The 14,428-nt window shown below is 36.8% G+C and overlaps 1 protein-coding gene across 2 annotated transcripts in view; it reads right to left on the bottom strand.

Annotated features, from left to right (window-relative positions):
- The window catches only part of CDK17 (cyclin-dependent kinase 17), a 56,817-nt gene extending 44,408 nt beyond the window's left edge, over positions 1 to 12,409 (bottom strand). Inside the window, exons 1-2 of one of the 2 annotated variants that reach the window (XM_009321307.1) lie at positions 12,261 to 12,392; positions 7,637 to 7,675 (exon numbers count right to left, since the gene is read on the bottom strand). In XM_009321307.1, the coding sequence (XP_009319582.1) occupies positions 7,637 to 7,675; positions 12,261 to 12,378 (157 nt within the window). In that variant the 5' untranslated portion in view covers positions 12,379 to 12,392. Of the gene's footprint in view, positions 1 to 7,636; positions 7,676 to 12,260 lie in introns of both variants that reach the window. The other variant, XM_009321308.1, reaches the window with a different exon arrangement.
- Between the last annotated feature and the right edge of the window lie 2,019 nt (positions 12,410 to 14,428).

The following is a 14,428-nucleotide window of genomic DNA, read 5'->3' as shown; positions in this document are numbered from 1 at the left end:
TTCTTACTAATCTTTGGTTTGAATTTGATCTAGTTTCTAGGCTAAAAACCTCACACTGAGTTTACGCACAGTGCTGAACAAATGAATGGTAACACTGAAAATCCAAATACCTGATGAGTACATAGTTTGTTCTGTTGAGACAGTCATCACCAGTTATAATTATAATGCTTAGTGGGATTTAGTGGCTAGTTTGCATAATTTTAAAGTTACTACTTCATTTGTATTCCTTATATAAACAATAAATAATGTATATTAAGCATGTAATTCTACTTCATTTTAATTGTTTCTAAAACTAAATTTTTATGAAAACAGAGAGCCAAATCAAGAGATATTTTTTCTGGGAAACTCTTGGAAATAAAACTCTCCTCCCTTTGACCAAGATCTACTACATCAAGCAAAGCAAAAGTCCCTCAGTTTTTTGTTTTGTTTTGTTTTAAAGCCCTAATAATAAACCTAGGAAGAAAGTTCTCGGATTTTTTTTTATTATGGAAATGTACTGCTAAAAATCACTCAAATATTTCTTAGCTCTGCCACTAGTGTCAATAGCCTTACGCTTCGGAGGGTAACCCTGAGCAAAGTGCTGAGACAGACTGATGCTTGGTAACTGAAAATCTATCTCCCACGGCAAGATTATTGTCTCACATACAAAAATGCAAACTGTGCATCAAAGCAAACATTACTTTTCTCATCCTAATGAGAAACTGAAGATGCCAGGATACATCTCAACAAAGACTGGAGAAGCACCAAAGGCAGCACAGGAAAGGGGCAGGGCCATACAGCTGGAAGCGAAACTCTGCTTCTAGGTGTGACAGCACATCGCCTCAGCCATCCTGGCCACCCATACCCACCCCTGTACGTTCGCAGTTGCTGAGGACTCCAGTATCACTAACAACACCGGAGTGTATGCACACGTGGACTATAGCTGCATTCACAGAGCAGAGTTGATAAATTTCCCTTGTATGTTATGGCTTTTGTCTACTCATGCTAAAATTAATCTACCTCCATGAACTGTGTAGCACGTAAAAAAGGCCAAAGTTTATGAATACACTGAATGAGTAAGTAGACATTGAGTTTTATGTTCACTACTAATGTGACAGTGTGATGAACAGAAATGATTATTTTAAAAACTTGTTTTCCCCATGGCACTGGTCTATTTGCACATATTTTACAGTTCAAAACAAAATTCCTAAAATATCTTAGCATGTAAAATTTCAGCTCAATTTTAAGGATAAACACAGATAAAAATCAATAAGCAAACAGCAAACGTATATAAAAATGAAAGACAAATGGTTAATATAAGAAGATCCAATTATACAGAAATAACTTTTGCTATCATAGGCAACTATTACCTTCCCGCACTGTCCCAAGTACTGTTCTAAATTATGGAGCCCATTATAAAATTTAGCAACAATAATTTAGGTCATGTAGTAGGACAGGCATAACTACTGACAGACAATGAAACGAAGGTTACAAAAACTCTCAGATTACCAGTACACTTGTGACTAAGAGAAGTATTAATAGTACTTGGTTACAAGTGTTTTTTAAAATCATAGTACACATTAATTTACAAAAAGGAAGGATCATATGGCATTCTCTTTTTACAGTGGTATAACGTACAGACTTACGGTCTCGAAAAGTATTTTTGTATATATTTGTAAGTTTGCATTGTTGTATGCAAGAGACTTTTAAAGAAATGTTCACATGAATTTTGCATTGTGCTGTCTCCTCCCTGTGACCGTGACAATAACAGCTAACAGCTGGAAAAAATATTGAAAATGATCAAGCAAACTCTTGCTGGAAATAAATTTACAAGACTGTTTATTTTTATTTTTGTGCATTTATGAGATACAAGTTTTAAAGAAAGTGCTTTTGAAAAAAGTATTTAATTCCTTCAGTCCAAAGATTCCTAAGTACTTCTTCCAAAGTTACAATTTAATTTCATTCACGTAAAAAATTCATTTTTTTGCAGGACTATTAGTATGTTGAATCACTACATTTAAAGGGTAATGCTGCAGTTTTTAAGGTGTGAATTTAGTGCAACTACCTGGTCTTGAGTAAGATGAGTCAAAACTGTAAAAGTTAAATGCCTTTGCCACATACATCTATAAACTGCTTCTTATAATTTTCTCTCTGTGATTATAGGTTTGGTTTGTCTTTAAAAAAATGTTTCCCTATATAAAACTCACTAACATTCCTTATGTTAGTGTCACTGTACTTGGTACTCAGTAACCACTCAAAGGCTTAGCTGACATGATGGAGGTGCTTCCGGTAGCACAGTAAGTATTTTCATGGTGTACTGGCTTAATATTCAGCCACAGCCAAAACGAATAATAGAAATTAAGAGGGGAGTAGAAAAACACCAGAAAATCACTATGCCACTGTGCAAGTGTATGGATCTACTGCATTTCGACTATCATGCACAGTTCTGGTCTTCCTCTCTCAAACAGACTAAAACTGCAAAAGATATGATACAACCCACAGACTTGTAGGAGGGCTGAAGAGGGCACCTAGGAATCAGCTGCATCGACCAGCTCCCCCAGCACAAGAGTGAGGGTCACTGAAAAAGCCAGCTGTGGCAGGTTGCATATGGTGCACAGAAGCAGTTCTTCACACCGTGCAGTCTGTGGAAACTCTCCACCACAGGATGTTACGACTATCAGAAGCTTACAAGACTCAAGGGGAGACCGAACAAGAAATCTGCTCAGGGTTACTAACTGCACAGAGACTTGCCTAGTTCAGGAAGTCTCTGAACTAGAAACCGGTAGAGTACACTGGGGAAATCCTGTTATATTTTGGGTTCTAATCTTAGACTTGCCCTTAATTGTCATCCCCAGAGACTGGAGAACAGCCAGGCAGATCTCCAGCCATCCTTACGGCGCAAGACTTCTGCAGCACCCGGGCAGTTTGCTTGTGTTGGCTCCTGCTGGCACAACCATTCCAGCGAGGGCCTTATTAATTATTTATCTCTAGCTCTCTTTCCTCACTCTGCTCTATAATCTGTAATTCCAAACTGATAAAATTGGTAAATATGGAAAGCGAGCTGAAAGAGAGACTTCTCAGTGGTTCTTTTTTCATTGCATTTGGTCAGTTGTTCTATTATCTTCTTATTTTGGCTACAAAACACTTAATCTTTCACTCATCTTTGAAGGAATGTCAGCTCGATTCTTAAATTTCTTATGAAACCTACTAAGCTATCATGCAAATCTAGTCTTTAAATGTGAAAAAAGTTAATGGAAACATTCTGAATGAGAATATTAAGAAATATTATACTGGCGTACAGGATGAACGCACGGGTTTCTTTTCAATGCCCCTGAACACTTCTTGAAATACGAATGTGTCCTGCTGGTTTTTTTTTAATTTTTTATATATATACATACACACAAACACACACCCTTTTTTTTTAATGCCACATCCATGTTGCTAAGTGTGCATCTTCAGCAAGGTCTAAAATTGGTCAATGCATGGTGACTGCACTGTTGTCTTACTTGATTTTCATGTTTGGCAAATGCCGAGCTGCTGGTTTACTTCATTTGGATCATCTTCATGTATTTCTTGCATCCTATCATTCAAACTTCTGTTATTATTGGCATAATGCAAAATAACTACATCAGCACCATTCAAAGAAAATACTGTTTAAAATACAACCAGCCTGGCTTACTAATGTTGTAAGAGATGCTAGACCATGTTGCTGATCTGTTTTAGAATACACACATATATTTTAAGAAAATACAGTACCCAGTAAGGTACCACTGCTTTGCTAAGTTTGAAATAATGCCAGCACCAATGCTAACAAACATACAAGAACAGAAAATAACTCAAATGAGCCGCTGAAATCCTTCAATTGTGAAGTGACAGAAATTTATGCTTGAACATAAGTGGAACTGATTTTTTTGTTTCATAATGATGAGAACTGCCAGAGTCGAACAATAGTGTATATAGCTAAGAAGCTTGTCCGAGGAAGTAGTTAAAACCAACTATTTTATGAGATTATAAAGATGTCTCCTCTTTTTCCTTTAACTGCAGTTTAAATTAACCACAACCCTGACCTGAAATTACTCCCAAGTTAAGCAATTTTTCAATAAATCCCCAATGTTTCTTTTCCTTGTCCAGCTGTCTTAACAAAGAGCCACACTACCGCTTTCTTTCCTGTGGTGGATTTACTTAACTGGATTTACCTAGTCTGAGCTCCAGAGAGCCTGCAAAATTGCCTGGCATTTCTATACAAGGCCTCAGCAACTGACATACTGTCACACATCAGTCAGCTGGTGGATTAAAGAAAGAAAGAGTTTTCATTAGGAATGTAAATGCATTTTAAAACACATTTTGTGAATATCTAATACCACATATTCAACTACCTCCTCTTCTTTTTTTATGTCCCATGAGTATCTCTATTATGTGACAAAAAGACCAAGCTGGCTTTCAGATTTCACTGCCTAAATTTTGGAATTATATTTGCTTCAGCTAGGTTTAACAAAGAATCAAAATCACCTGTCATACATTGTGATTACCTTAAATCAAGCATCTCTGATAGAGCTGAATAAGTCTGCAAGAAAACGTATCATTCAGTAACCACTATCCATTCTGGACATGGAAACCATACAAATACATAAATATGTATTTTAATTTCACACAAATACAGTATACAAGAGGAGTTTTTTCTAATCAAACTAAGACAGATATCGGAGACGTAGCATTTATGATCTCTGATTTTGGTATATAATGGGGATTGAACCCAGGCATGCTCCATATTCTAAGTAAGGATGAACTTTTGTGCGACAGCAAGCCTGCCACAATTCACTGCTGCTACCAAAAAGGTGGCTCAAGGTCCTCCCCCAGCAAAAAAGAAGTGTAATTTTGATTTAGGTTTTTGAACTAGATCCTCACAGGGCACGCAGAGTGCGGTTGCTGACAGAAGGGTGGAGGCAGAACCTCACTCACCACTTTTAGCTGCAGCTTGACTTCGGACCAGCTCAACTATAAGAAAATCTCACTAAACACCCTGAGCATCAGCTACTGGTTTTTATAGGACAGGACTCTCTACGCAGTTTCTTTTCCACCCACCTTGACCTCACCCTTGCTCCAGAAAACTTCCAAGATTGGTTGTTTTTTTTTTCTTTTCCGTTTTGATAGAGAATGGGCAAGTGTCAAAACCCTACATAGGTGAAACTAAATATTCACTCTCTAAACAGCCCTGCATTCATGAAGCTTGCAATCCATCATGATAACCTTTTAAAATTATTTATATCGACTGTCTCAAATGCTACTGTTGTATAGCTTAATCATATTTTGGCATCATCTACTACACATTCATTTAACTAATCTGAATGTATGCTCTATTAGATTACCCAATTTTTACATGTCTATTGCAACAAAGACTAATTTTTTTTTTTTTTTTTGGACTTGCAATACAAAATATTTTCAACAAAGTGCTTTTCTGAAGAAGCTGTTGTCAAGAAGCCCTTTATTTCTTCAGAAGTCCTAGAATGTAAACAGGTGAATTTCTGACATCTTAACAGCTGGTATGCTGCATTGTACAATATTTAATTACACTGCTGTAAGGCTGTCAGACCCACTCAGTAAAATTAGTTGATTGCAGGTGCTGGCTCCCATAGAAGAAATATTTAAATAACCCGAAGCAGCTATACATTTGCTATATCTGTACTCTCAGGGAGCTACATGAGGAACACTGTATAAAATACTGTATATCTATACATTATTTTATGGGGTTGTTTCCTGGGACTCCATTATGTGATATCCAGGAAAACATTAAGTCACTCTAAAAATAGAGCAACCACTCAAAACCACTTAAAACTGTATTTATTCATTAAATAAGTTGAATCCTTCAAACTATTGACTATTACAATATTAAAAACTTAGCAGAATCTCAAGGGATTCCCCCCATTGATCAAAATTAATCCATTTGAGTACAGCACTCATGTCCAGAGCAAACGTTCTTCACTTGGAAGACACAAGGCAAAAAATATTGGTAGCATGTTTGAAGAAGTGTGCCAACAGAAACCTAAAGAAACTCAGTTTCTCCCAGAAATTAAGTACCTCAATGATTAAAATGGCACTGTAATGTCCTGTAAACTTTTTTTTTTGTAATTTGGGATGGAAAGGACAGAAATTTTTCCAAGGAATCTGTTTAAACTACAGAAACAAGAAATAATACACAAGGCAAAAAATGAGATCGACATCTCAAAAACACTACAAAAAGCTTTTCAAACTGGACTTCACATACAGTAAGTTTTTGCCTTCAGCCTAGGTACCAAGACAAAGAAGGTCACAATCAAATGAAAAATATTCAAAGCCGAAAATCTGCCCTTGAGATTTATATATTTCATACTGTTTAAAAGATAATTCTCAAGACAGTATTGTTGTTCATCAGAACACGTATTGGAACATAAGCATGGTAGTCCTGTACCTCCTATCATATATGCATGACACACCACCAGTTACTAATCTTCCTTTTAAAAAGTATAACTCCAGAAGGCATCGCATTACACCAAATCCTTCAGAACACTGCTTTAGGTACAATTTAAGTCAACATGAGTCAGCATCGTAGCCAAGATACAAGTATCCCAGGCCTCCATCCTTGCATCACCACACACAACTATCCTTTAACTCCCAATGCAAACATCTGTGAGGCCACACTGACAACCAAATCAGGAAACAAAGAATCTGCTCCTTTTTGCCTTACTTGCAGAAATAACAAGTGTCGGCTAGTTACGCCTAGTTGACTTTTCTGTGCTTAACAAGTCCATCGGAATGCCATTTGAGAACAAATCTCTACATATCCATCAGTGAGCCTACGCTAGCAGAAATTTGGTGTATTTACAGAGTCCACTTCTGCATCTAAGCACCATGTTCTCCTGCCAAATCTGCGTTCTGCTTGTGAAGGAGAACACTTATGAGTGAACAACCCCCCCCCAAGACTACAGGTCTCTGCAGCATGCTTTCAGGCACCAAATTTTCATGCTTATTTCACGTTATAAGCACTTCCACACATGAATAGAGCCTCCAGGTTTTGTGGGAAGAAGCAAATTAAAACAGAAGGGAAGAAAGAACACTATGTTGGGCAGTGTACGTGGGATGGAGAAACCATACTGAACAGTAATAACAAAAATTGATGCATGCCACAGCACAGAAGGGTACATACAGACTATAATAAAAACACCGTCAGTACGGTGTAAGGGACAGTACAAGGTTCAGTATTTAGCTGTGACAACTGTCAGTTATTTGCAGTAATCTGTAGCTCTAGAATGAGCTCTATCACTTCTGGAGATTTCTTCCCCCTACCCCCCGATATTTTTATATTGATACTTTCCTCCCGTATCTATAGAGGAATTGTATTAATTTATTACCAGTAAGTATTTCTGTGCTCATGTTTTCAATTCAAGAGCATTGTCTTGAAAATATGTTGCAACACAGTTTTCCTTCCATACTCAAGGAATCACACACAGCAGATGGAATGGGAGTTTCTCAGCTGTACTGAAGATGATATGAAATGACTACAACTATAAAGGCATTTGGACGTTCTGAGACAGTATTGCAATGTGTCAATTTTTACAAACATTCATTCCTCTTATCAGAGTAGTAACTAGTCATTAAGGCCTTAAACCTAAAAAACACTTACGCACTTTACTGTAGCTGATCCTTCCATTATTACTCACACCTGTAAAATTACAAAAAAATTATGCAAGTGTTTGTGAGACTGGATCCTATGATCACATCACTGAGCTAAAACAGACCAAATGGAGATAAATATTATTCCAGAAATTCATGAAGCCATTTCTATCAGAACCTCACTTGGTTTGGTTTAGTATGTATGTGCATATATATCTATATGTAAAAATAAAAACTAGCAATATAGAATGGCTTTCCAAGTTACTTATATATTAATGCAAGAGCTGTAGATGTATTTTTGAACATATCTTGTAATTATTCTTAAAAGCATGCCTGGAGCTTGTGATAATGTATTTTAAAATATTAGACAATACAGCCACATTTTTCGCTTTCATTAGAGAGCATATTCATATGTATTTAAAGTATTTGCATAAATTTTACAGTTAATTGGGCTTTAAATATGCATGATTTGGATGTTACTTCTAGCCAGATTACTTCTAGCCAGATTTCATTAGTATGTCATTGGCAAGGAAAAATTTCAGGAGCAAATTTAGTTGTCAACTGCTACAAATTACCATTTAGTATTTTTAATATTAATCTGAATACATATATTAAGGTAGAACCTAGAGTTAAAAAAGTAAGCCGGCACATTGTTAGTGTGCTTGAATGAAGACAGAATGAAAAATAAACAACAAATCCAAGCAACTGGTCTTATATGTTGAAACAGAAACCATGAAAAGCTTCTGTACTTAGATAAAAGAATAGCCCAAAGTATACTTCATACAGTCCACAGTTCATAAGGCTTCAGATGTATATTAGGCATTTTACTGGTCCCTCTATTTTTATGCATCTGATTTTGTGATGCTTCCTCACCTAGAAGCCAATTATGATGAACAGAATTTGTAAGGCAGATTTAATTATATGTAGGTTTCTGGTTACTAAATAATTTGGTGTTCCAAAAAAACCCAAAACCAAAAGCAAAATTGATGGTTTTTCTACATTCAGTGCAATAGCTCTGTGCTACTGCATCGAACAATATGGGTTGATCACTGCTAATCTCATTTTGCTGCTGATGGATGAGTGCTGCACACTGAGATTGTACTGACATCACGCAATGAAGGAGGCTGTGGATGAAATGAGATTGCATACAAAAGGTTAGCTGATTCAGTGGTATCAATGCACTGTGAAGAAATTAAAAGTTACGTATCTATTTTTATGTCTGTGAACTGCGAATGGGACAATTTGTTCTGCATTAGGAGTACTGTTCTTTAGAAGTAAATCTTCAAACAACCCACTCAAAGCTGGAGCTAATGACAAAGTGGGTCTCTGGATTGGAGCAGCAGTTATTTGAAATCAGAGGCAATTGTTCTGGGAGAGGAAACATTTGCCAGGGGGCCGAACAAGACAGGTTATTGCAAAAGGATGACCATGAGGAAAGGTCCCTAGTACTACATGCATGTAAGCTACATCTGGAATTGCAGTGCTGAACTGGAACTTTATTATGAAGATTTTACAGGATATGTATGTGAAAATCAGATAGAGATGAGTGTGGATCCTAGGTCCTGTGGTTTTCTATGGGCATAGCCTCTCCAACCTCTAAGATCCAGTAACACAGCCATTTTCCAGGAAGGAAAAAAGCTAGTGTGTATAAAATTATACCCTTCATGGCCATCAGAATGGAATGACAGGAGACAAGACGGGTGATTTGCTAGGAAGAAAAAAATAAAACAAAACAAAATTGGACAACAACAATGGAAGAAAATTCTGCTGTAAAGGCCTTCAGTGTTCAGGGTCTATCCTTGCCTTCTGGCATGAGAACAGTTGCAATGCCCTTCAACTCTCATTTCTCAAGATCATGATGTAATAACGGTGGAAAATAAACCACATACGAAGAATCGCTTTTTGAAGACTATTTGTATCTCTGACGTTGATTCTCTGTAGATCAAGATATTGGCTTGCCTTTGATTTACTAGACTGTGCTTTTTAAGTTCCTTTAAGAACAGATCCAAAGCCTGCAAACCGGGCACATTTGTGTTTCTCTGTTCCACAGGGTAAAGGAGCTGTTTATTCTTCTTAAAAGCAAAACTAGGGAGATGGTTACTCCTGCCTTCTGAGATCAGCACCATCGCAGTAGAAGATGCACTTTCAGCATCTTAATGCAGCTATCACTTGATAAACTATTCTTCAAGAGACGACATCCTCTCATGTGTCCCAGCTGGATATTTACAGTCAGTACAGGCTTCTTAGCACTCTGATTTTATAAGATGACAAGGCAAACCTTTCTCATTTAAGCACTCCTCTGTAAGTAATTTTTCAAAATAATGTCCACTGAAGGATTTTTTCCAGGCTATATTCTCTACCAAACGTGTCTTTCACCAAAAGAGAGAACTCGTTTCCTTACTGGTTTTTCCACAATTGTTGTTGCCCGAACCCCGATTCCTACAGTCTGTCTGAAAACTACTCCTTCTAAAATATCTTGATCTATGGGAAAGTTAGAGCTTCCTTTAGAAAAGCAGGACTAGCTGGTGTAGCAAGCATTTTTCCAACCCTGCTTTCTAAGAAAAGTAGAAAGTAGGGTTGGAAAGGAAAGGAAAAACAAAGGAAAACAAAAATCCACAAAGCGGTATCCTGTTCATCTCTGCAAGATCAAAGATAGGACAGATACTAACATCTGCATTCTAGAAGTAACAGAAAAAGGAAGCACATATCAGTAAAACTTTTTTAAATTACATAAAATGATGAGTTAAAGATTATGCATAGCAACAGTACAGTTCATATTTATTATTCTTCCTCTTTCAAGAGGATCAACAACACTTCAGTGTATCCAAAGATAACTCTACTAAGGCATTAACAACATTTTGTAGTTGTAAGCATAACGTATTGTATCACAAAATATTAGCATATAAGCTTCCTTTTGGCCAATGAAATAATGTGGAAAGCAAAATAAAAGGAGCACTAAAAGCTAAATAATGATTTTGTAATTAGAAACATTTTCTTGAATTGCATTTTTATCACTTTAAATATCTACTGAGAAGTTAAGTTTGTCAAAGTTTGGCGACAAGCATGCAGAAGACATCTAAGTATTGCTGTTTTGAGATAATTCTCAGATAAATATTATAAACCGCAAATAGACTCATACATGGTTTAAGATGGAGTAAGCTCATGCTTCTGTAAACAAGTTATTGTGTCCTCTGTCCCTTGAGCTGGCACCCAGAACACGGTCCAGTTTAGAGTAAAATCTTTTTATTCTTCCTGGATCCAGTTTTCAACTGAATCGATTCAGCAACCCAGTTCACTACATTCACTGATGCTGGTGACAATTTTTCACGCTCATTTCCCAGCATGAAAGTAATATTCTTAGTACTTATTTGCATAATGACATCAATCTGTCAGAAGTATACACAGGTCTGAACAAAATATGCGTCAGTAACAAAGGCTAATGCGAGTGAAACCATGTGGGACAACTGCTCAGTGTCTCAGAAAGTACTTAGCAGATATCAGTGCAAAAATACTACAATTATTGTTTCAGAGTAGACCTGTTGTATCAACACATAAAAAGTAATAACATCATTTTCCAAACTATTGGGTATGGCCCATGATGAAGACAGGACATTAGCAATAAATATACCAGGGATTAAGGGTAAAAATGAAAAATATTAATAGCTTTGTTTTGCCAAAGGTAAATTCAGCTTTCAAAAGCTTGGTACGCAACAGATCTTGAATGTGGTTTAAAAAGTCTACAGGGCAAATTCCATTGCCTCTACTTCTGCTCAAATTTCCCAGCCCTGTCAGTTTTCAATGGGAAAATTCACAATCATTTATTGGGGGGGGGGAGGGAATAAATTTCAGATCACATGATAGTTGAGAAAATCTTAGATGTCAGCAGAGCAAGAAATAACACTAATAAGCACAGAAGATGAAATATGATTTAAATGCTACAGCCCAGGAAACAGAACAAAGCAACAAAATCTCTTCCAGTCATCATTACTACAGATTGCATTCAAAAGCAGTATCATCATTAATGTGGACTTTATAGCAGCCAGTACATTTATGGGATCAGCCAAAGACTTGCGTAAGAATACACAGACAAGCTGGTTATCCTGAATGTTTCTAGTCGCCTCCATATTGCTGAAGAGAAGTACAATTCAGAGACATGAAGAGGTGACAGAATTCTCAGACTAGTGCACTGCATCACCAATGATAAGGTAAACAGTTTTATTTATAATACTTAAGCAAATGCTATCAATCATATTACCAAATAATGATTTTGAGAAAAAACTGAATTTGAAGCCGTATGAAGTTGATGCGAGACCCACTAAATTCATACAATAATGGGTTTGTTTACTGAAAGAGCATCTATGATCCTTGCTGCACACCACAATAAAGTATCAATTCAGGTAGCTTTTGATAAATAGCTGCATAACAGTTCAATATCAAAGCAAACCAAACCAATATGTGACAACATATCAACCTGTTAAAAGAACTAGGGTAGTCTAAATGTAAGATAAATCAAAAGAACAGGTTAGTGAGGAAGTCCATGCAATTGTGAAAACTGAAATAAAACCCAACAACACTCACTTGAGTGGGGCCTGATAAAATTCTTACATTTTCTGGAAAGAGAAAGATATGCTTACCATTATCTTTGCTGCTGTTTTCTTCAATTGTCATTTGTTCTGCTAGCTCAGACAGCGATTCATCAATGGTCTGGCTTCCACGCAAGGTTAAGGAAAGTCTCCTCTTAAACTTTTTCATTCTATCAATATTAAATCTGGCTTAAGGAAGCCTGAAAAAAAAAAGATTAAAAAGCAAAAAGTGAGAAAAAATTAGTTCATCAGAAAACGAAATTTGATTACCTCACATAAAAACGCAGGAAGGCTTACAGAAAATTTAGTCAATATACAAGTTATCCTTAAAACAATACCCTTAAAGAAAGATTACTCTACTGGACTGAAGAAGAATGTCTTGAGAGGTAGGTGCCCATGCATTTTTGCAATTTTTATTTCTGTTAGGGAAAATGAGAATCTTTGTTTTTTGAAAAAACAAAACAACTAATTTGATCACTAATTTTAAAATCCAGTAATAAAACAGACATCTGAAAACTTACTGAGTGCACACTCTGCTGCCTCCTCCACAGCCTCTTTCACCAAATCTGCTGAGGAGGAGGAGGCTAGAACCTTCACTGTCTTTCAGCCCGTTTGTTTACGGACGAGAAGTTACTGAACTTCTCTATATTTTGTCCTTTTCACAAAAGGAGGAAGGGGACAACACCAAAAGCCTTAAACACAAAAGCAATTCTCAAACCCGATCCCACCTAGGGAAATAGATAACCAGGGCCTGATAACAACGGCTAGAATGGACATTTCTCTACAGTCAGGCAATAAGACTAAACTGGGAACAAGCAGGAGGCACTTTCACCATGGAAAGTGATAAGCAAACAAGCAATAATAACAAAGGTCCAGGCTGATAAACATGTCGCCTCAAGTCTAAGCTGGTAAGTGTGCTGTATGTTTGCCCTTACACAACAAGAAGCACAATTCTGTCCTTCGTTAGTCTGTATGGACAATTCACCCAGATGTTATTTCACAGTAACTTGTTCACCTGCTCATAGCCCCCAAGAGTCACATAGGCAGTGTTAAACACAACCACAGCATACTTTTAAGTCTGAGCTGCTCATATTTTTTTTCCTGCATCACCCTCTTTGAGCTCCAAAACGCATAATTCACATACAAAACTAAAAAAAAAAAAAATATCATTTTTTCCTCAATGTCCTCCTTTAAACAGAGAAATGCAAGAAGTAGTATGCTAAAGATCTGCATTTAATAGCAAACTGTGAATATGACTGCTTTTATATTGGCATCATCCCTTTAAGCATACACACTTCAACTGCGTAGCTTACCCTTTGTTTATGCTACATAATAAGAAGGAGAACAAATTGGTGGAACAAGATGGAAGTGTCTGTTGGTAGCAGGAGATTGCATACATAGACTAAACCATCACAGGACTAGACTGCACAGGACAGTAAGTAACACATAAGGATGAGTAAAAGCAGACCTTTGGGATCTGAGCCCCAAAGTCTCAGATGAACAGTACAATCACTGGCAAAGCAGCAGCTGCATCCAAGGCAAAAGAGGTGGATTACAAAATAGGGTAACATCTCAGACAATCACAGCTACTATAAGCAGAAATAGTCAGGCACCAGGTACAGATATGTAGGAAATAAAAATGTAACTGCTGGAGATACAGTTAAGCCAGCAGTTTCTAAACTGCCCTTTTAATGTGTTGCTGTATGCATGATAAAGCCACACCTTAGTATGAATAATTTTGCGCTCTCTCACTCAAAAGCAGGATATTCTTACTGTTAAGAAACTGCATTCAGAGAATGTTCCAAGGGGATAATTTAATTTTCCTGTTCAGGACCTGCTTTAAAGACCTTACTTGAAACTGCTTTATTTCTGCATTTATTTTAATTTTTCCAAAATGGTGGCCTATGTTTGTTCTTGAAACTTAGTTTTTAAAAAAAACTGGAAGGACACATTCTTTTTATGTGGGTTTACTCAATTCTCCTATAGCGTTCTTTGAAACTTGCGTCTTCCTACGCGTACTACTCTCAAAAAGGATACGTGCAATTTTTAACTATGTAATGCCCTAAAGCTACCTGAGAGCACAACAATTTCTTTCCAATTTTCCACTTGGGCAGTAACTGAAAAAACAGGTGCCTTTATATGGAAACAGGCTGTTCCTGGCTTTTGATCTTGCAAATATTTAAGCCTACACAATTTTTTAATCAAAAAGAAGGTCTACT

This window comes from Pygoscelis adeliae, unplaced genomic scaffold (genome assembly GCF_000699105.1).
Source record: "Pygoscelis adeliae isolate BGI_AS28 unplaced genomic scaffold, ASM69910v1 Scaffold232, whole genome shotgun sequence".
Taxonomy (NCBI): domain Eukaryota; kingdom Metazoa; phylum Chordata; class Aves; order Sphenisciformes; family Spheniscidae; genus Pygoscelis; species Pygoscelis adeliae.
Note: the sequence above shows the minus strand (reverse complement) of the source record. Positions and strands in the feature narration are given on the sequence as shown.